Below are 24,293 nucleotides of genomic sequence, written 5' to 3' on the forward strand. Positions count from 1 at the left end.
ATTTTATCTAATTCTAGTCTAGGTTTAGAGTCGGATTTGGGTTCGGGTCAGAAGTCGGGTTTAGCACCAGTGCCGTGGGGGGATTTGTGTTCGAATCTGGTCGGAGTCTAAAATATTAATTAAGAAAAAAAAATTGGTTAAAAAAATATTGAAAGTAATTTTTTTAGCTAATAATTAGTAATTTTTCCCCCGAACTTTGACATGTACTAAATCGTGCCCTTGAAATTTTTTGGCTGTTAGAATTTCCCCCGAACTATTGAGATTGTTAAATTTAAGGACTTTTGTCTAATTTTATTCAATTTTACTGTTTCAGTGATTGTTTATTTACTAAAACATGCTCCCAGACTTTGATATTTACCAAATCATGCCCCTCAAACTTTGATAAGTACTAAATCATGCCCCTTGAACTTTCATCCATGTTAGAATTTTTTTACTAAAATTAGACAAAAGTCCTTAAATTTAACAATCTCAATAGTTTGGGGGAATTTTTAACGGCCAAAAAAGTTCAGGGACACGATTTTGTACATGTCAAAGTTTGGGAGTAAAAATTACTAATTAGCCTTTTTTTTTTTAAAAAAAAATTTGATTATCAATTAAAAAAATGAAAAAATAAAAACAAGTTTTATAGAACTTATTTTTAAAAAATATATTTACACTATTCTAATTTTAAAAATAAAAAACTAGTGATTAAAAAATTGTTAGCCAACGCTACAAAATAAAAGAAAAATTTCTTTCAGTTGAGATATTATTCCCGAAACAAACTCTAAATTGGAAAGAATTAATTAAAAGTTAAAAATGAAGCGGTGATGTCGTTCACAAGTTGAAAGTTTCAGAAATCAAGAAGTTATAGTTAGATCCCAACTCACATAATAAAACTCCCACTTACAGTCAGTCACAGACGCAAAGGAAAAAGTACAATAAATAAATTCAAACAATTAATTATAGTTTGCTTTTTAGTCATTAATGGAAACAAGATCATCAGCAAAGAGAGGAAATTGGAGATACATTTACGGGAACGACAAGAATGGATCAAACGAGATCGATCGAATCAGCGAACTCCCAGACGCTCTAATCCACCACATTCTCACTCTCCTATCAACCAAAACGGTAGCCCAAACAAGCCTTTTATCCAAGAGATGGAGATCTCTATGGTACACCTTCCCAGACCTTGATTTCGATTTCACTAATTCCCATCACTTTTCTCCTTCACAACATTTTACACAGAGCTCAATATACTCTCGCCAAGCTTACTACGATGGCCTCACCGACCCCATCTCACAGGTCTTTAATCTCCGTGATAAAATCACTACGGCCACTAATAATACTTCATCAAACTCCGCCGATATTCGCACCCTTCGAGTGCGTACAACAAACTCAATTTCATTATCACGCCTCAATGACTTGATCCGCCGCGCGGTTCGCCACAACGTACAGCAATTAGAGCTCGACGTGATCACCGATGAGAACATAATGTTTCCCAGAAGCGTTATTCAATGCGAATCTCTCCGCATTCTCTCGTTGAAATCACGCAGGGCGGCTTTTAGGTTGCCTCCTGATTTGTCCGTCATGAAAACCGGGTTTCCATCTTTGGTGTCGTTTTCTCTAAGTAATGTCGTTTTGATTGATAATGATCATCGGATGTTGTTGGATCTCTTCTCTCATTCATCTTTCCCTCTGTTGACCAAACTCAGCATCCATCGTTGTTTGGGACTGAAACATCTGAGGATTGGGTGTCGAGCGCTAGAAGAATTCGAACTCAAATTCTGCGATTGCTTACGGAGTTTGGAGATTTGTTGTCCTAAACTCGTCACATTGAGAGTCCGGACTTGTTTCGAAGAGTTCTACCGTGATGATGATGATGATGAAATTGCGAGTTGGGTGAAGATTGACGCGCCAAAACTAAGAAGCCTTGTTTGGGAAGAGAATGCTGTAACTGATTCTTCTTCTCTTGTTAATTTGAGGAATCTTGAGGAGGTTTCAATTGGAACTTTAATTGGTTTTGGTGATGATGAAAATGTGAGTGTGGCCAAAATGAAGAGTTTTTCAGATTTCTTTGCTGGTCTCGCTTATGTCCGTTGCTTAAAATTTGGTGGTGAAAGCAATTGTCTTCAGGTACGTATGTGTAGTAAATTTTAATTTTAATTTGTGTAATTGATATTGTTATTGATTTGGTATATAACTTAATTAATTGCAGATTCTGTCTGAGCATATATATTTGGGAGAAAGGCTTAATCCGTTTGAGGACTTACAGACATTGGAGTTGCATGTTGATATGAAAAAAGATAACCTTTCTGGATTAGCGTGCCTGTTTAGGAGCTCTCCTATGCTGCATACTCTCATTCTTAAGCATATTATTAGTAAGATTGAAAGGAAAAGAGTAAGTATACATTTGCTTATTATTATTATAATTATTATTTTGACGTTTACGTATCATATATATGAAGCACAACATACATATGTAAATCCCATAAGTTTTAGTATTTTTACCAACCAAAAAGTTCCAAATAAACTTTCAATTAAAATTGCCATTAAGAAACCTTAGCTATGATGACTTTATGTTATTTGAAAGTTTATATAGATTATACTCTGATAGCGAGACCACTAATAATTTCTAAGTACACTAAAAAAACTAAAAAAAACATATGTATGTATTCACAACATTTATTTCAAATTGTATATTACCTTATAAAAATTTAAACATATATATCCTTCTTCATATTAAAGCTAAATTTTAATTAATTAATTCACATACAAGATTTTTAAAGTAAATATTATAGTTTCTTAAAAAAAATTAATAATTATAATAACATATATCGAATCATATCAGATATATAGTGTACGTATTTTAAGTACATATCACAAACATTATTCTTAATGAATATTAGTATGCGTGCTAATTATTTGATGAAAAATGATATTTGGTGAAAGATTTTTTTCCATATCAAAAAATAAAAATAAAAATCAATCCTGATGGTACTGTTGCTTTTGATATTTCATGCATGCATAATAATAGATCTGTAGATTTAGGTGAATTTGGTAAGATAAATATTTTTAGGAGCCAAAAACATTTCTCTTTGCTACACACAGGGCCGGCCCTGAATTGTAGTGGGCTATAGGGTAAAAATTATTTTTTGGGCCCTTATTTAGAAAAAAATAGTATTTTTTAAAATCAGCAAAAAAATTGTATAATTTTAAAAGGGCAAATTTTTTTTTTTGGGCCACTAGGTGGGCCCTAAGCACAAGCCTAGCTCGCCTATGCCTAGGGCCGGCCCTGGCTACACATGTACGTGCTATATTCAATTTTTTTTTTCCATTTTTCTTTTAGTGTTGATTGTGCTGATTACTCTTTATTTCATGTGAATGATGTAGAAATGGAAAATTGATCAACAGAGCGCCTCTGAATCTGAGGATTTTTGGGTATCCCAAGCAGAAACCTTAAAGTTGTTTTTTCATAACCTGAAAATAGTAACGATTCATGGAGTTTTCAAAAGCGGGAAGGAAGTTAGCCTACCGAAAGTTTTATTGAGGCATGGGAAGGCCTTGGAAGAAATGACATTGTGCATTAATACCAAACATCCTTTCTATAACACAAATATCCACAGAAGACAAAATAGTTTTAGGTCACAAGTTATGGGATGGCCTCGGGCTTCTTCTAGTGCTAACATTACAATTCGTTGCTTAAATAATTAATTTAAACCTCTTGTCACGAGGACCTCCTCAAGCTATTACTTCATTTTTCGTCAACTACTGCTTGCTATGAAGCTTTATTGCGGTATGTTCAACTTTATTGTCGATTTAATCTTAATTATTACCCTTTTTTTTTTTTTTGTCAAAGTGATAATATATGCTAGCTTTTTTCCTCATCCCCATAGAGAATCCAATATATATAACAAATAGAAGAAATGTGGTTTTTTAGCAAACTTGACGAACTTGTGGACTGGCTTGGATGGAGAGAAGTATTTGATAATTTTGGACGAAATATTTAATATACTTTTTAAATATGCAATATTCATAATTTGAGTGGTTGATGATCACATATTGACTTTTTTTTGGAAAATAATACTTAGAAGTGATGTTTTAATTTATATTACAAAATTAAATAAATAAATATTAAAAATAATGGATAGGACCACTCTTAGAACACTAATATTGTCACAATTAATTATGTAGTCACAAAATAGTTAAATTTAAATATAGCATCCATCATATTCTTTATCTATAACTGTTCATATGACTGAGCTAATCACATCATTCTCCATCAACAATTCTCTCTCATCCACAAGTACCAACGGAGTTCATAAAAGAGTGAATATAGAGAGTGAGAAAAGACCAGTAGTTTAATAAAAATCCTTGCATGGTTAGCTTTTAAAATAAAACATCTCATCATCATCATCATCATTTATAAATAAAATAGAGAGACCAAAAGTAATCAAAAGAGACAAGCTACTTGTGCATATCACACTGTCCACCCCTAGCTCTCAATACCAATAATAGAAAACGACCTCCAAACCCAAGTAGTTGCGGTTGATAACCATAATACTAGATTTAGATTTAATTCACTTCTTGTACAGATACTATAGGTCTTTACTTTCAGGTGAGTACATACCTAATTTACCTATGATGACATAGAGACTAGGTTGTGAAACAACAATATGCACAAATCATGATTATATGGCTCTCATTAATTATGAGTATAACCAAAGGCAAACGAACAAATATAACACAAGAACATATTTTCTTGTTGTTTCAAAAAATTCAGCAAGATGATGACTGTAATTTGAATATACCCAAAAATCATAACATGCATAAATAATTGTGCAAAAATATATTTGGCACTTGGCACTTGGCACTCAGTGCCCAGAACAATCCAGACAAATATATAGAGTAAGTTTCCAATATTTTAAACATTTTAAAAATCATAAAATAATTAGAGTATGTCTAATATTATTCAACCCATACAAAATCAAGTCCAATAATCAAATTGAGTCCATACCCTCTCCCAAGTAGTTCAACTTTGTCTAAAATGATGATTATATGCTCTCAACTCTCGAGCTCCAATTATTTAGTCCAATATTAGATATCATTTTTACCTATGACGCTCAAATGACTAAATAATTATCATCACTGCATTCTACATTCAAAACGAGTCCAACGACACATAACATGATTATATTTAAAGTTTTAATTTTTAAAATTTTATCTAAGCAGTGCACATTAACTATAGGTGGCCGTAGAAATCGATATACTAGAAACATTGCCAAAAATAGGGGTAGTATACATGAAAATGACCCTTTTGAAAATTTGCAGATCAAATTTTCAAATTCAAAGTCTCCTAATATCTAAAATTAATTTTCATTAATAATAAAATTAATAAAAAATTAATAAAAAATTAATTTTTATATGATAATTAGGTTTAAAATTTGAAAATAAGAATCTACACAAAAATTTACCAAAATTTAAATTTTATTTCATTAAAAAATTATTTTTGAAAGTTGAGAAAATTGGAAATTGGCAAAATCGGACAGTATCCGGGGAGGACATGGACCGAGCCCAGATGCTACTGGCAGGCCATTTGGGTGCGTGAGAAAGCATCTCGAATGATGCCTGATCGAGAACTCAAAAAACATCTTGTCTGAAGGCCCCCATTGTCTGAGCAAGCCCCCATAAAAACTGGCTCCGTGCATGCACGTAGGGTTTAAACCCTAGCATGTGCAGCAACCAAAACTCAAATCTACAAAATATCATATATTTTTCAATTTTAATCAAAATTTACTTTCGTAGAAGGCTGTACAAGGAATCGAAGGATTAATAATCCTAACAAGGTTCGTGTCAAGGTCGGGATTTTGAGATGCACGATCGACTCTTGGGGTTGGGGCTAGGTTTGTGTCCTCGATCAAAGTCTATAAGGATCAGGAATTGGGGTCAAATGGTGGAGTCAAAATTAGTTTCACATATGATATAACTGAAAACCTATATATGGTAAATTATTTTTTTTAAAAAAAATAAAAATATAAAGAAAAGATAAACAATATACATTACAATACTAGCTATGGTGGACTAAGGATAGAATAATTTAATTTAATACAATATATTAATAAATGTCAATAACAAATATAGATTACATTAAGTAAAAATTACATAATATAGACAAAATTATAAGAGTTTACTTTTTGATGGCATAAATAAATATATAATATTATGGGATTATGAGGTTTTTTATGCTATATGGGCTTTTTTCATAAATAAATAAATAAATAATACATTTATATGAGTTTTTTTATGCTATATTTTTGTAAAAAAATATAGAAATTCGACAATTGTAAAATAATAATAAGTTTAATCGATAAAGTTATTGTCGCCAAAAAAGTCACCGTCACCGAAAAAGCTACCGTCGTCGGATAAGTCACTAGAAATAGATGTTTTAGATATAAATAAAAATGGAACTGGTTCTATAACATAATGAATAAAAACAAATAACACAAAACAACTCAAATCGGTTATAATTAAAATATAATCAGTTCTGTAACATAATGAATAAAAATAAATAACACAAAATAACTCAAACCAGTTATAATTAAAATAGAACCGAATCTATAACAGTGTTATAATAAATAAAAACAAATAACACAAAATAACTTGAACATGGTTATAACTAAAATAGAACAGTTATATAGCATAATGAACGAGTGTTTATGGGGTAAATATGTTATGAGTGTAATTATTTTGTGGGTTTGAGCATGTTGAATAAATATAACTAGTTTTTGTGTGTGAATTTTTATCTTAGTTGCTTTACGAAACCAGTTTTTTTGTCTCAAATTTTTAACTAGTTGATAAGTATAACCGGTTTCTTTATATTATATTTGAGTTATTGTATGTTATTATTTGTATTTATTTATTTTGTTATGGAAGTGATTCTTTTCATATTTATGTCTTAATATTTTTTAGAATTGATTCCCACTTTTTTTTTTTAAGAAAAAAATTATAATCGGTTTTATGATGTATTATGTGTTATGAGATAGTTTGTTTTGGAACTAGTTTTATTTTTAATTTATGTTTCAGTGTTTTAGAAATTTATTTTCTCTTTATTTTTGATTGTAATCGGTTTGAGTTATTGCGTGTTACTTGTTTGTATTTATTATCACTACAACATTTTAACTCAATAGCGGCGGAGACATTAGCGGCGGACCCCCTCCGCCGCTATTAACATAGGTATTAGCGGCGGAGAGGGGGGTCCGCCGCTATTGTTGGCCGTGGAATTTTTTTTTTTGAAATCATATTAGCGGCGGGCAGTCCGCCGCAACTGCTCCGCCGCTAATACTAATAGCGGCGGACCCGCCGCTATTGCTCCGCCGCTACTAGTATTAGCGGCGGAGCCCGCCGCTAATAGTCCGCCGCTAATGAGTGGGCGGGAAAATTCCCGCCCGTTACATTTGAAAGTATTAGCGGCGGGGTATTAGCGGCGGACCCCGCTGCTAATAGTAATCAGTTTTTTAAAAAAAAAATAAATAAATATATTAATTATTATTAGCGGCGGGGTCCGCCGCTAATACCCCGCCGCTAAAATGCCTATATAAACCCCATCAGACCCATTTTTACCATTTTCCGTTTTTCTTCAAAAAAATACCAAACCCTAAATTTTTTCCCCTCCGCCTCCCCCAACCGCATCAGCCCACTCCGAAGCCTTCGCCTGCCCAAACCGCCTCCGGCCGACCACCCTTGCTCCGCCACTGCCGCTTCCGAAGCTTCTGGTTCAAGGTATTTATATTATGTATATATATATTTTTGATTTGTATAATTTAATTTTTTGTTTTATGTTTGAAATGTTAAGAATTGTAATGTATAATGTATATATTGTTTTTAATATTTCGTATTATGTGTATATATAAAAATTTGTGTAATTTTTAGGTTATGTAAATTGCAATATATTAGGTGTTTTAATTTTTAGTATATATTGGGTTATGTAAATCTGTGTATATATTAGGTTATGTAAATCTGTGTATATATTAGGTGTTTTAATTTTTAGGTTGTGTACATATATAGATTTGTGTAGTTTTTTGTATATATAATTTGTAATATTATTAATGTATACACTGTGGATATATAATGGGAAAAATATAAATATATATAAGTTTAATACTATTTATATTTATATAAATATATTGAAATTATATATAATTCGGTGCACGTATAATTCTTTTTTAAAAACTGCATTGATTTGAAAAGGTCACCTAAATTAAACTAAATTTGACTCTGTTCTAAATTAACAGAGGTTAAAAAAATGAGGACCAGAAAAATGAATTAAGAACTTGAAGGAAAGTTTAATTAACTGAGTGAAAACATGTAATTTCTCTAAGTTTATTTAGCATAATGTATATATCTATTTATTTAGCATAATGTTCTAGTATACAACAAAGTTATTAATGATAATTAATTAATATATTTATATACACTGTGGATATATATATATAATTTTTGGTTATATTTTTGAAATATAATGTATTATTTGTATATTATATATATCATAATGTTATTTTTGTTTATATAAATATATATTATATATATTATTTTGTATAGTTATATAAATATTTTATTGGTGTATTTTTTTATTTACATTTTTTAATTATTTTGTGGAATTGAAATTATTTATTAATGTTTATTTGTTGTTGTTATATTATAATTTGTATTTAATGTAATTAATTTTGTTTAGTATATTAAATATGAATTATCATGATAATATAGTGAGAATAGTGAAAAAGTTATCAAATATAATTTTAGGATGTAAGTTTTGTAATTTAACATATTTTAAATAAAGAAAAATAAAAACAATGAAAAAAATAAAAAAGTATAATAAAAATGAATTTTCTTATTTTAATATAAATTGTAATTAAACTAATAAACTTTTATGTTTGGTATAATAAATTGTAAGTTTTGTAATTTCACATATATGTTTGTGATAATTTTATTATTTTAAAAAATTAATATTAATAATGGAATTAAAAAAATTATAATTTAATATAAATTTATTTTATAAAAATAAAGTTTTAATTTTATAAATTAAATATTTCTCAAAAAAAAATTTAAAAATTCAATAAAAAATTGAACTTTTAATTTTATAAATTAAATAAAAAAATTAGTTTAAATTATAATATATTATATAAATTTGTAAATAATATATTTTTTTAAAATAAATAATTCTTAAAAAAGAGATTAATTTTTTTTTTAAATAAATTAGTTTAAACTACAATAAGTTATTACTTTTTTTTTATATAAATTAATAAATAACATAAAAATTAAAATATTTTTAAAGAGTAATTTGTACATTTTTTTAATTTAAGTTGTAAATATTAATGAATAAAATTTTTATTTAAATGTGTAATTCATAAAATATGTAAATCATAAAATATTCATAAAATTATATTAATGTGTAATTCCTAAAATATGTAAATCATAAAATATTCATAAAATTTTATTAATGTGTAATTCATAAAATATGTAAATCATAAAATATTCATAAAATTTTTATTTAAATGTATAATTCATAAAATATTCATAAAATTTTTATTTAAATGTGTAATTCATAAAATATTTCATAACACTTTACAAATTATTCAAATTTGTAACACTTTATTTGTCGCCTAAATTGTAGATGGCGACAATTGATAAGTCTTGGACCAAAATCAGAAATCGTGGTTGCCATGAATTTTGGAATGGTTTACAAGCCTTTTTAGCAATGGCATCAGAACATAAGGATTGTGATGGAAGAATTCGATGTCCTTGTGTGAGATGTATAAATAGTAGGTTTGAAAAAATAGATAGGGTTAGAGCACACGTGTTTGATCGAGGTTTCATGCAAGGATATGATACGTGGATTTATCACGGCGAGCCTGAGGATGTTGTCGATGATGTAGCAGTTGCAGATATTGAATCAGAGGATGAAATGATACCTATTCTAGAAGACTTCTTTCCCCCAACAACAGAGGATGTACAAGGAGAAGATGAACAACCAACCACAAACCCTCAGTTTGATGACTTATTTGAGGAAATTGAAGCTGAGTTGTATCCCGGTTGTGATTGGATTTCGTCTCTTAACTTTTTAGCAAAGCTATTGCATTTAAAAGTTAGGGGAAAAATTCCTAATAACATCTTTGAAGAATTATTGAAGCTTTTAAAGTTTGCGTTTCCGAAGGAAAATAATATTCCATCAACTTACTACGAGGCAAAAAAGAGATTGAAGAAATTAGGCTTGGGTTATGATAATATCGATGTCTGTTTGTATAATTGTTGCTTATTTTATAAGGAGAATGCATCCAAGGAGGCTTGTCCAGTTTGCGGAACTAGTCGTTGGGTTACTTCCGAGAACGGGAAAGGAAAAAAAGTTCCTTGCAAAGTCATGCGATACTTTCCGTTGACACCTCGACTTAAAAGATTATATAGTTCGAGGATTACAGCGAAAAGCATGATATGGCATCATACTGGAAAATCAAAAGACGATGGGGTGTTGCGACACCCGGTCGATGGTTTAGCTTGGAAAGACTTTGATGCAAAACATCCCGAGTTTGCAAGGGACCCAAGAAATGTTCGACTTGGGTTAGCTGCTGATGGATTTAATCCATTTGGCAACATGAGTCTTGCATACAGCATGTGGCCAGTGGTGGTAGCTAACTATAATCTACCACCTTGGTTATGTATGAAAGATAATTATTTTTTGCTATCTACCCTAATTCCTGGTGCAAAATCTCCAGGTAAAGACATGGATATATTTTTAAGACCTTTGGTGGATGAATTAAAGGAGTTGTGGAATAATGGGGTAGCAACGAGAGATAGTTCGACCAACTCGATGTTCACAATGCGTGCTGCGCTTTTGTGGACAGTGAATGATTTTCCTGCTCGTAGTAGTTTGTCTGGGTGGAGTGGTCAAGGTTATAAAGCTTGCCCTACTTGTAATGAAGACACGACGTCCATTCGAGTGATCGGGAAGACATCATATGTTGGGCATCGAAGGTTCTTGCCAAGTAACCATGCAATGAGAAGGGATACTCGATTTGATGGTAAAGCTGAAAGAAGACCTCCTCCACGACGATTTACTTGTGAAGAAATATTATCACAAGTTAATGCTCTCGAACCCCAAATTCCCGGACATCATGAAAATTTTGGGGGTGTGAAACGTAGAAGAGTTGCAGAAAATTGTAATTGGAGGAAAAAAAGTATTTTCTACGAGTTGGAGTATTGGAGCACGAATATTTTAAAACACAACATTGATGTCATGCATGTTGAGAAGAATGTGTGTGATAGTCTCCTAGGAACCATCTTGGATAATGATAAATCAAAGGACACAACCAATGCGCGCCATGATTTAAAGAAGATGGGTATTAGGGAATCGTTGTGGATTTATGAAGATGCGAATGGGAGGCTAATGAAACCGCATGCTCCTTATGTTTTGACTCGTGATAAAAGACAACTTTTTTGTCAGTTTGTTAAAGGAATAAAGTTTCCCGATGGCTTCTGTTCAAATTTAAAGAGTAAAGTTTCTCCAGATGAGTCTAACATTATTGGGTTAAAATCCCACGATTGTCATGTCATTATGCAGCGAGTACTAGCGGTTGGTGTCCGTAAATTTCTACCTCGTGACACTGCAACAACTATTACTCAGTTGTGTAATTTTTTTCGACAGTTATGCTCTAGAACTCTAAATGTAAAAGATATGGAGGATGCTCAAAATAATTTAATTCTGTTATTGTGCAAGATGGAATTGATTTTTCCTCCAGCTTTTTTTGACATAATGATACACTTGGTATTGCATTTGCCTGAAGAAGCGATATTGGGTGGCCCGGTCTTTATGAGATGGATGTATCCTTTTGAAAGGTACATGAAAAAATTGAAGAATTATGTGGGAAATAAGGCACGTCCTGAAGGGTCAATTGCAGAAGGTTATGTTGCTGATGAGGCAGTAACCTTTTGTTCAATGTACTTTAAAGGGTGTGAAACAAGATTTAATCGGCTTGATCGAAATGAAGATGCGCCTTCTGTTTGTCGCTATCTCTCAGTTTTTAATTCTCAATCTCGTCCTTTAACTAGCGGGCTTATCAAGGCTCTTGATCATACCAGTCGTGAAAAAGCTGAGTGGTACATTCTTCAAAATTCTCCTGAAATCCAAGCTTACTTAGAGTAAGTTTGTTACATTTTTATAAATTATTTTATTAAATTTTTAGTTTTTATTTTCTATCTCCTTCTATCGTATCTTGACATTATCATACTTCACAGTGAACATTTGGACAAGATCAAGCATGAAAATCCTAATGGTAATCATGATGCCTTGCATAGGCAAACTTTCCGTCCGTGGTTTCACAAGAAGGTATAACGACAAAATTGTTAAGTTTTAATTCAATCATTTATATTCCTCTCATATTAATACATTTTATGTATTTAGATATATGAGCTGCACAAGCTTGGAACTTTACAAAATGGTGATGAGTTACTCGCTCTCGCTTCCGGGTCTGATTACTTAGCAACATTTTACGAAGGTTGTGTAGTGAATGGTGTTCGGTTTATTGCATCAAAGCGAGACCAAAAGCGGAAGACACAAAATAGTGGTGTTACTGTTGCTGGAACAGAAGGGTTTAATTATTACGGCACACTTGAAGATGTAATCACTATATCTTATACTGGTGCATTTACAGTGTCATTGTTTGAATGTAAATGGTATAACACTAATCCATTAAGAAAGAAGACAATCACTGAAAATAATATAACTAGTATAAATACTCGTGGACATTGGTATCAAGATGAACCGTACATCCTTGCCAACTGTGCAAAGCAAGTTTTCTATCTTGAAGATCCACTCAGAGGTCGCGATTGGAAGGTTGTTGAAGATATTAGCCATCGACAAATTTGGGACATTACTGACAACGAAGATGAAACTGATGTAGATGTTGTTAGTGATTCTAACTCTGCCAATTTTGTGTTGACAGTTGATCTTGGAGAGTTGATTATGCAATCGAATGAACCTCCAGTAATTGTTGAATCGTCCGATCAGTTAGTGGATTCTGAGATAGAGAATAATGAACTGGATGAGAATTATGTTGCTGAAGAAGTAGATGATTTACTAGTTGAACATGTAGAGGATGAAAATGTAAACTTAGTGAATGATGGAAATGATAGTGATTCTTCAAAGGTTGTAACTTTTATTTTGTAAACATTTGTTACTAAATTTTTTTACAATTAAAGGAATATTTAATTTCTTTCGTATTAACATTTTAAATACTTATATTTCAATTATGTGTTTCACATTTTGTGAATTCTTACATTTTTTTCCGTCTTCAAAGTAAAATAAAATGTCTGCTACGTTAGCGACACACCATGGTGGGGATGGTGATGGCAGGGATCCCCCTGATCCTTCTAGGGTACCGTCGTCCTGCGAATCAGGTTTTCTTATTTTCTCAAATCTAACATTGTTCTGAATATAAATAGTGAATGTATGATTTACTAATAATATTATTTTTCCCTCGAATATATATAGTTCCACCTCCGGTTAGAAAGGGTCGTGGGGTTGCCGCAAACGCTAACCTCGAAAAAAAAAGGAGAGAAGCTGGTAAGCCCTTACCGGTGGAGGTAGATCTTGAAACCGGCAAAGTAGTTGGCACTGAAGCCAGCAATTATGTTCGATTTCTTGGCCAACAAGTGAGCATGTTGTGCCCGGGTGGTCATCTAAATTTTTCCGATGTACCCCAACAATACAAGGATCAAGTGCTCAATCGAATCAGAGTGAGTAATTTTTAATTATTAAAGGTTGTAATAATTTTATGTCCTCATTTACAAATTAACATAATTTTAAATTATTTTATTACATAGTACTACTTTGATATCGATGGGAATCCCCACCGAGAGCTACTTATGAGGACTTTATATTCGGTGATGGCGGAGCGGTATAGTGAGCGAAAGACGCTCAGACACAAGCATTTCAAACAACATTACAAAAAACCAGAAGATTGGGACACAGTTCTCAAATTCCCCCCTGACTACTTGAATACCGAGACTTGGAAACCGGTTTGCGAATTGTTCGTTAGCGAGGCATTTTTGAATCGTTCAACTAAAAATAAATCGAATCGGCAACTAATGAAATATCCAACAACGCAAGGCACAAAATCGTTGGCGTCCATACGCCACGGAATGGTATGTATTAATTCTTTAATTGTTAAATGTTTCATAAAAAAAAATTCTTTAATAGTTAATAATATTTTTTTCTTATAATAAACTAATTTAATTGTTTATATTTGTATATGGGGGTACTCCTGGAGAGCATGTAGTTGACGCATGGAAGGAGATCCATGTGAAAAAACCGTCTGGAACTTTCGTTAATGAATTAGCTGCAAAAGATTATGTAAGTGATTAAAATGATTTATTATTAAAATTTATATTTTATATTAATTACATAGTCTAATAATTTTGATTTAAATAGGAGGAATTGATCAAGGAGCTTGATAGGAAGCGACTGGAACGACAATCCCAGAGCGATACCGGGCCGAATCCGAGATCCGATGCGGTTATCAGTTTGACGTTATGGAAACAGTTCTAGGCCAAAGATCTGACTATCAGAGAGGCGTGGGTAAAAGGCTCAAGGGCAAAGGAAAGAAACCAATCCCCCAAACTCAATCAACGGTGCCTCCCCAACCGACTACTGAAATGATGAGCACCATGGCAGATATATTCTCAGCTATGCGTGCCACTTGGGGGGGTAATTTGACGCCTGAACAACGTGCCCTAATATTTAACCCACGCTTTGACAATTTCGTTCAAACGTATAGTCAATCGCGATCTCCCGGTGGTTCGTCTTCTCGTAGTCATGCCGCTCCTCCGGAACAGAACAACAACCTCCTACGCAACCACAATTTCAAATTTCTTCCTCGCAACAACAATTCCAAAATTTGTCACAGCAGCAATTTGAAAATTTTTTGCAGCAGCAACCCCAATCTTTTCCTCAGCAATTTCCTCAGCAGCAACAACAGTCTGCTCCGCCAATGGGAAATCAGTTCTTATACCGAACACCGTCAGAGTCTCCTCCGCTCGGCTCAAACTTTGCTGATTTTGGATTATTTGGGAGTTCATCACAGGAGAACCAATTTTTTTCAACTCCCATTTTCAACCAAGCTGAGCTCGGTAATTTGACGCTGGGTTTATCATCAGACCAAGCGTATGTGCCTTCTCCGCCACAGGCTTCGGGGACTCGTACCGAAAATAATCCAGATCAAGACTTCATAATTAGAGACTTGAATGAAGATGTTAATGAATAATTTATTTATGTTTTGTAATAATTTAGTTTAATTTTGAGACAATATTTTATTAAGATTAATATGTTAAAGTTAATTACTTTGTAGACAATTTTAAATTATTAATAATATTTAATTATTAATGAAGATTAATATTTAGTTTAATTATATTAATTAGATTTATTTATTAAATATTTAATTATTTATATATATAATATAAATAAATTTATATATAATATAAATAAATTTTTAAAAATAATTATTATTTTTTTTTATTACAGTGTCTTGTAGCGGCGGAGCAATAGCGGCGGGACCCGCCGCTATTGCCCCGTGTCGATCTCGAAACACGAAGTTCGACACGGGGCAATAGCGGCGGGTCCGCCCGTGCTCCGCCGCTATTAATAGTATTAGCGGCGGACCCACTTTTTGGCCGCTAATACTATTAATAGCGGCCAAGCAATAGCGGCGGACCAATAGCGGCCGAGGTCCGCCGCTATTGCCCTTTAGCGGCCAAAAACTGGAGCAATAGCGGCCGAGGGTCCCGCCGCTATTGCTCCTGAATGTTGTAGTGTATGTTATGTATCCAGTTATATATTAGTTATAACCGGATTGAGTTATAATTTCGTATTATTTATTATTGTAACACTGTTATAGAGCCAATTCTATTTTAATTATAACTGGTTTGAATTATTTTGTGTTATTTGTTTTCATTCATTATGTTACAAAACTAGTTATATGTTAATATAACCGGTTTGAGTTATTTGTTTTTATTTATTATGTTATAGAATCGGTTATATTTGAGACATCTATTTTCAGTAATTTTTTTTCAGTGACTTTTCCAACGATGGTGACTTTTCCGAAAACAATAACTTTTTCGGTACTATAATTTTTTCGGTGATTTTTCTGACAAAACTTAATTACAAGTTTTATTAAATTTATTTATTATTTTTTTATATGTAAACTTTAATTATTTTTTAATCTTAAATATACTTTTTTTTTTTATATTAATTATTTATGTTATGTAAAAATAAACTTTAATGCAAAAAAATCCCTTACATTAAGTAGTATAGTACAAACCGACACAATATTTTTTTTTTTATTTATTTTTTTTTTTTTTTTGAAAATGGCAGGATACATTGTTATTGTATAACACATTGAATTTAAATGTCTCCTGCTTTGTGTCCCCCGACAAATGACCCCGTCCCCATCCTGTTTACTGTTAAGAACTTTACGTTCTCATCAGTCATTTATCATCACCATACATAAACATATCTATAAATCAACATTATTTATAGATTTACTTTTCACTCCAGTAAAAGCATAATTACATATATAAGTCCCCAACACATCCTATGGAAAGTGTTGGTTGACTTCAAATGTGTACTTTCAATAATGCAACTACTGTTGATTTTGCAAACAATTTTACATATTCCAAAAATAAAAAATTTTAAAAAAATCTACTTGATATATAACAATAATTTAATTAATATGAGAATTTCGTGCATGTTTACATTGATTAAGGGAATATTGCAACTTTAAAACAGATTAATTAATTAGTGTTTAAGTAGTACTAATCACAAATATGTAGTGATTTGATGTTCTCTTTTATCTATATATATTATTTATTTATTTATTTTTAAATGAATGATAAATTTCATTAGGCACTTGCCAAAACCAGTCAAAGGACTATAAACACCCTATTATTAATTAATTGTCTTCTTATTTGTTAATAAAATATAAACGCTAACTATTATTTATTTGGGGGATAATGTCTGCGTAGCTATAGCATATATATTTGTATACAAATAATTATTACTCTCTTTTAACACATATACTGACAAATTTCACAGAAAAAAAAAAACAGTCAATTTTCTTGAGATAGTACTAATGCTTTCGGGTAAGCAAAATATTAAACAAATAACACAAGTTAATTAAATATCACAAGGAAACACCAAAACAGGCTAATACAAATTCTAGTTCACACTTCCATATAGAGCTTCATATAGTCCTGCACAATAATATATGTATATATATATATATTATTGGTTGAGAGTGAGAGAAAAGAAGAGATTTAAAATAATCTTTTCAAGCATCATGAGTAGTAGAGGCCGTAGTGCCCCCTTGCTTATAACCAGGATCCCAATTGGGGCATTTTGGACTGAAGTAATTAGAAACCACCTTGGAATCGAGAAGCTCCACAATGGAGGCGTTTCTCACGCACCGTGGGGCCTTGTACTGGTTTATGGAGGCACCCTGGCTAATTGCATAGTCCATCAGCTTATCAAATGTTCCATTTTCAACTATCTTAATCTCAAGTGCTCCAATAGACTTGTCCGAAACTCGGCCTTGGCGGTACACGCTGTTAAGGGACTCTTCAACTGTAAGGCAACAATCCTCAAAAACCGACTTAGGAATTGGAGTCTTCTCATTTTGGGTAATCTCCCAGTATAGGACATAGTGCCCTGGGATGGCTGACGTGTCAGCAAAACTTGTGTATTCAACAAGAGAGGCACCATATGAGTTAAGATGCTTGGTGGTCGCCTTCTTCACCGCGTTTTGGAGTTCTACTTCGTCCGTTTTATCAGAATCAATGCTCAAAACTACATTCTTTCTTCGTACGAAGTTGAATTGCGGTGCCTTGTTTTTGAATCCTGATACTCTTAGTATATCTCCAACGCGATAGCGGTAAAGGCCTGTAACACACCATAAAAACTAATTAGAAAACGTTAAATAAAGGCACAATTAATAGCTGAGAAATGCAATTAAGTATTGGGTTAATTAATAATGTTATATGCATGTTTTATAATGCCACATGGAGTAGCTTCTTTAGGGGAATTTCGTCATCGATAATAATAGAATGATCATAGTTTATAATGGGATTATAAAAATTCTGAATAAAATAATTTTTTGCACCATTTTATTATTTATTTATTTATTTCATTGATTTTTAAGTATGAATATTGAAGTGTAAATATACATAACTTGCATATAATAGATTAGAAGAAAATTAAGTGCGAGGGATTTATATTTAATTTTATGCTAGATGTTTTTTAATTTATTTAAAATTGATACAATAAATAATTGAATAAAATATATATTATTAATTATTATTTGAGATTATTTTTACAATATTCAATTAATATAAATAATTGTGTTATAAATTAAAAGTAAATACTAAATACAATTGTTATTTAAGAAATTTTGATAATCTAAATAAAAAATAAACTAAAAATTATTGTTCAAACAATAAAGTAAGAGTATTGCTATTGGGCACCAGTGGTGCCTAGCACCTTCTAAATGTGTCGACTTGCAATTGGCTAGCGATACTCTATAAAAATTATTATATTAAAATATATGGGACCCGATACTTAATTGCACCAATAGCGATATTGACACGTAAGAGGGTGCTAGGCATTTAGCATTTCTCATAAAGTAAACAACTTAAAATTGTACCAAAAAAAAAATTTTTTTGTTGATGATTGAAGATATAGGAACTGCCAAAAGTACTATACGTTTCCCAATATTTTTCAAAATAAAATCATATATATTATGCGTACCCATCTTTATAGAAAAAAAAAATCACACTATTTAATGAGTTTTGTATAACATAAACACCTTTATATGGTGAATATTTAAGAGTCTTACCTGAATAAGTGGTGACAACAAGCTCATATTGTTCTCCAATTTTGACGTTAACAAGGTCAACCAACTCTTGGTGGAGGGATTCAGCTGGGTCATCAGAAACTTTGCCACTTTTTTTATTCACAGGCAGGAACTCAAAATAAGCCATAGTGGGAATAATGGTATAAGAGACTTGGGTTGGTTTACAAAGAGGGTTTAGATTGAGGCCAAAGTAACACTCAGAAGAAGCATACATGGTACAAACAAGGGGGAGACCATTGCTGTAATAGTCAAGAGTAGGAATATACTGTGACATAGTTCCTGTAACAATAACATCTATATACTTGGTGTTTGGCCACAACCTTGTTATAATCCCTTTCCATGACTCTTTCATACATTCAGCCTCAACGAAACTAGCCAGTTCAGGATCAGGTTTGATGAGAATTTTCATGACCGAAACTCTTACCTCCATGTCCTCAATCTCAGAGTTCAAAGTTCCAGTCCTGATATCATTAACCAAAGAAACCCAATTCTTTTCAAGGAATTTAATGGCACGAATGAATCCAGAAGCGAAAACCGCCCCAACCCGAACAACCTGAGTGTTTTGACAAAGCCCACATAGCAGTTGAGAATACATGCTTTGGTACGAGTCTTGGCAAAAGATTGTTTCGTTTGGGCTTGTGTAGTTGGTGTAAGCATCATCGTGTCCACGGTTCATGAAATGAGAGCTCTTGTAGTAGCTGGTTAGAACCGGACGAGCTACTAGTCCACCTGGAGTCTTAGCCTCAGATTTCACAAACAAGAAATACATTCCTTTTCCCTTTTCCAAACCTGGAACAAATTGGCTCATCACTGGCATCAAGAGGCTGTACAGAAGGGACCGCCTTTCCAGCTCTTCTTGAATAGTTGGCATTAGTTTCCTCTCTCCCTCGGATGTCCCAGAACTACACACATATGAAGAAAAATTAATAATAAGTAGCTATAGTTCTAAATATATAACTACCTCCATATTACGTACGATACATATATACTTACCTAGTTAAGAACTCGGAAATGGGTTGGGAGCAAAGAATAGGAGAGGTGTCACCATTAGCGATGCGATCAATATCAGGCTTCAAATCTTCATAAGTAACTACTGGAATGACCTTCCTGAAAGTTTCTCTATCAGTGTGGCCCTTAAGGCCTTGTCTTTGCAAGTACTCAACGTTGGCACTACGGGAAAGGATTTCAGAGAGAACTCGTCTTTGAACTTCATCGGCGTTAGTGGTGACTTCTTCTATATATTGCAGTGACTGGATTGCTTTATCATCCATGATATAATTACCAGTAACAACGCAAAAATATTTTGGCTCCTTAGCTAAGTTGCCATCATCTTCTGGCATAACTAGATGTGGTTTAGGATATATTAAATAGCTTAATTAATATATGATATCATGATATGGAGATATCTGGTGAAATATATATATTTATAGAGCGAGTATTGAACAGTGCGGGCACATATATAATAGTATTATTACTGTTTAGTTTTTTTTTAGGACTATTTAGTTTTGTTTAATTTGGGTTGTTGTGTAGATTTTGATTGCGACTTAGGTTGTTACGTGGGTTTTCATGTCAATTTATGTAAAAATGCAAAAAAAAAAAAAAAAAAAAAATTAATTTAAATTGTAAAAATAAAAAATAAAAAAACCCAAAATTATTATATATGAATGAATATTAATGGTTATATATGCTAAAACTTATGAATTACTTTAGGTTACTTTAATGTCATGCATATTTTTATAAAACTTTTATGTCATGCATATTAGTTTCATGTTAATTTGATTATTAATTAAATAAGTACTTCTTAGGGTACTCATTAGTATTAAGTTCGGAAGGATTTTAGTGAGAGAAAAAAAAAGGTAAAACTTTATTTTTTTTTTATTTGTATTGATGAATAAATTTTAAGTGACGGTTAAATTTAATAAAGTTTTAAACAAAGTATAAATATATTTTAAAAAGAAAATAACCAAAAAAAAAAGTACATTATAAAATTTAAAAAATAGATACAAACAAAGAATTAAAGTAGATATCTCTTTCAAACTAGCTAGATGGAAATTAACCTTGACTATGCTTTGCACTGGTTAAGGTGTTCAAGAATTTTTATTTTTTTATATGAAAAGGATTATTAGTCCAAAAATAAAAATAAGATTTATACATTTGTGTGTGTTAGGCTTGAACAGGAGTGGTGGTCATCAGGCAGTTTGAGTAGCTCTTTTTAATTAAGCCGGACCTGGATTTGGTTTTAAATTGAACGACAGATTAATTAGAGGATATCTATTTATTTGTTCTATAACATTAATTTAAATCAAGAAATTAGTAAATAAATAAAATAGGTGATGACGTAATTAAGTAGATGGAGGAGTAGCATACAAGGTTACTACATATGCGGGAGTTTTGTTAGGAAATCCAGCAGCGGCGTCCGTGATTTTGTCAAAAAAGAAAACTATTTAGCTTCTGCTTCACGGTACTTATAATATCCCACTCCCCTTGCCACCATTTTCTCACCATATACTCAAAACCAAGCAAAACAATATGGCAACTACATATATATATTTATTATATATATATATATATATGACTACTCAACTTGCATATATAGAGTCATTTACTTCATATTAATCCTTTATATATTTGCTTTTCTTAATATAAATATATATGTATTAATGTCCTTCACTTAATTAGCAAATATCTACATAAATACTTAACTTGATGATTAAGAAGATGGCTTATCATTGTAATTATTATTATATATTAAATGGAAGAGTGTAATATCTGTACACGCACCTTAACTAAGATGGTCATCGTTTTATATTTAAGCGTGTACATGTGTACATTTTCCTAAATATATACATATACAAATATATACGTATAATATTCATATTGATGGTGTATAATTGATGAATATAACTAGCTATAGCTAGCTGGAAGCATATGTCATGTATTCTTTTGTTTTTAGAGTTAGCTGTCATTTTTTAAGCATCGTTTTAATTAATCATGCATGTTTAATCTTACTATTTTCAGGTGAAAGAAGTTCTTGTATTTTTAATCATGGATGTATATAGTCTTCATGAATTAATTAATATTATATAAAATTATTTTATTATATTAATTACAGAACCGTTGTTTGTCTGACACGTGTAGAAATGAAATCCTAGGTCGTATCTTCGTGGATAGTGATTTCAGGGTCATGAACCCTGAATTATGATCACCATCCTCAACTATCAAGTTATATATAGGGTTACTTTTTTTTTTTTTGTTGAGATCTTTGAGCTACTGCGCCATTCAACATGAAATTCCACTCAACCATATAAGGATAATTATCACTTTTACACTCTTTCTTCATTCAGCTTTTTCGTTGATGTTAACTATATTTAATTAAATTAATTTATATATATATTATATAAACATATGCATTATTAGCTAGACCGTATGTCTTAATTTAATGTGTGTATATATCTCCATAATGTATTATAGGATATTTTGTTATTTCTTAATTATATATTGGATATATGTAACACAACTTTTACCAAAAAAAAAAAAAAAGCTAATTAGCAATTTTCCCCCCCGAACTTTGACATGTATTAAATCATGTCCCCTGAACTTTTTTTGCCGTTAAAAATTCCCCCTGAACTATTAAGATTGTTAAATTTAAGGACTTTTATCTAATTTTAGTAAAAAAATTCTAACATGGATGAAAGTTCAGGGGGCATGATTTAATACATATAAAAGTTTGAGGGGCATGATTTGGTAGATATCAAAGTTTGGGGAGCATGATTTAGTACTTGAAACAGTAAAATTGAATGAAATTAGACAAAAATCCTTAAATTTAACAATCTCAATAGTTCAGGGGGAATTTTTAACGGCTAAAAAAGTTCAGGGGGCATGATTTGGTATATGTCAAAGTTCAGGTGGAAAAATTGCTAATTAGCCAAAAAAAAAAAATGTAGTCGTATGTACTTATATATATCGTTTATATATAAATATATATACATATGACTGACTGCATTCTTAATGGGTATTGCTATGAATGTGTAATATTAGAAAATTTTGAATTTTTATGCTTAATTTTTCTATTTAATTATAAATATCTCTCATTTTTAAATTATATGTATTGGGGTTGTTCAATCCATTGAAAAAAATAATAATAAAAAAAAACTTTTTCAGCAAAAAATGATAAAAATAGTTGAGTTTGACTTAAATATTTTTTATATAAATATATTTTTGATATAGTGTAAAAAAAAATATATTTTTTTATATTTTCTTTAATTAAATAGCTAAATTAAGCATAAAAAAAATCAAATTTCTCTTTTATTATTTGCCATCGGATCAAAATCTATTGATTTAATATTTTTATTCTTAACATTTATAATTCAATTTATTTAGTAGTCATTAATGATAATACCCATTGAGAAGTATTTACATTTTTACGGTTTTCCATAAAAACAACAAGAAAACTACATAAAAGTACCATGAAAATAAAATCAAAGTAACAACAAAAAATAACATACAGATAATAAAAATCAACAACAAATTAATAAGAATACAACATAAAAAGACTGTATTTTTTGTAAATAAAATAAAAAAATCGTAAAACATATTTAAAATTTCATGAAATTTTATTATTTTTTTTCATTTTTTTTATTATTTTGTGTATTTGTGAAATTATCCTTTTATTATATCTATTAAAAATTTCCATCTTTCAATAATATTATAAAAGCATAACTGCATACACGTATATGGTATATTAGTAAGATTAACTATTAGATATTCATATTAAGAAATTCTCATATTAATTGTGTATTTGTGTATTTAGAGTTTTTTCAATAGGAAATGTAAGAGTTGTGTCACATATATAAAACATTTAACATAAAAATTTATGTTATGGTATAATTAGGGAACTAATATGTCACTAGTATAAGAAAGGGGATTTCCCAACCGTTTAAAATAATTGGGTATTGTATATATTGTCGTCGATCTTTATGACCAATGCTTATTCGATCATCGCAAAGCAGGGAAAAATACACTACAAGAATCATGGGCATCATCAACGGCACTATCACTGATATGTGATAAAGTTCTTACTAGGGCTCATTTAGAACGTCGTATTATATTATATGTTATATATTAAATTGGATTATATATCATATTTTTATATAATACTATATTAAATTTTAATTTGTACTAAAATATTATATATTTAAGTGTTCATAAAAATTAATATCACTTATAGTTTTACATAAAAATATTGCATAAAATATAATTCAATATAATATTATACAATACAATACAGCAGTGCCGGCCCTGGGCATAGGCGGGCTAGGCCCGCGCCTAGGGCCCACTCATTTTAGGGGCCCAAATAAAAAAAACTAC

At 31.1% G+C, this 24,293-nt stretch overlaps 4 protein-coding genes across 4 annotated transcripts; 3 read left to right on the top strand and 1 right to left on the bottom strand.

Moving 5' to 3' along the window:
* The first annotated feature begins 901 nt into the window (after positions 1-901).
* Positions 902-3,782, top strand: LOC115701187 (putative F-box/FBD/LRR-repeat protein At4g03220). The gene is made up of 3 exons (XM_030628909.2): positions 902-2,112; positions 2,195-2,377; positions 3,370-3,782. The coding sequence occupies exons 1-3, from the start codon at positions 964-966 to the stop codon at positions 3,688-3,690; spliced, it is 1,653 nt and encodes a 550-aa protein (XP_030484769.2). The 5' UTR covers positions 902-963; the 3' UTR covers positions 3,691-3,782.
* A 5,864-nt stretch (positions 3,783-9,646) lies between these two features.
* LOC133030626 (uncharacterized) lies at positions 9,647-13,192 on the top strand. The gene is made up of 4 exons (XM_061103427.1): positions 9,647-11,654; positions 11,766-12,165; positions 12,262-12,352; positions 12,428-13,192. Exons 1-4 carry the CDS (start codon positions 9,647-9,649, stop codon positions 13,190-13,192), a joined length of 3,264 nt encoding a protein of 1,087 aa, XP_060959410.1.
* Positions 13,193-13,200: 8 nt separating this feature from the next.
* Positions 13,201-14,275, top strand: LOC133030322 (uncharacterized). Its single transcript, XM_061102977.1, has 2 exons — positions 13,201-13,761; positions 13,849-14,275. Exons 1-2 carry the CDS (start codon positions 13,471-13,473, stop codon positions 14,245-14,247), a joined length of 690 nt encoding a protein of 229 aa, XP_060958960.1. The 5' UTR covers positions 13,201-13,470; the 3' UTR covers positions 14,248-14,275.
* Positions 14,276-17,105: 2,830 nt separating this feature from the next.
* On the bottom strand, positions 17,106-20,385 carry LOC115698961 (indole-3-acetic acid-amido synthetase GH3.6). Its single transcript, XM_030626176.2, has 3 exons — positions 19,920-20,385; positions 18,909-19,828; positions 17,106-17,956 (listed from the first exon to the last, which is right to left on the bottom strand). Exons 1-3 carry the CDS (start codon positions 20,264-20,266, stop codon positions 17,349-17,351), a joined length of 1,875 nt encoding a protein of 624 aa, XP_030482036.2. The 5' UTR covers positions 20,267-20,385; the 3' UTR covers positions 17,106-17,348.
* Positions 20,386-24,293: the final 3,908 nt, after the last annotated feature.

This window comes from Cannabis sativa, chromosome 8 (assembly GCF_029168945.1).
Source record: "Cannabis sativa cultivar Pink pepper isolate KNU-18-1 chromosome 8, ASM2916894v1, whole genome shotgun sequence".
Lineage (NCBI taxonomy): Eukaryota > Viridiplantae > Streptophyta > Magnoliopsida > Rosales > Cannabaceae > Cannabis > Cannabis sativa.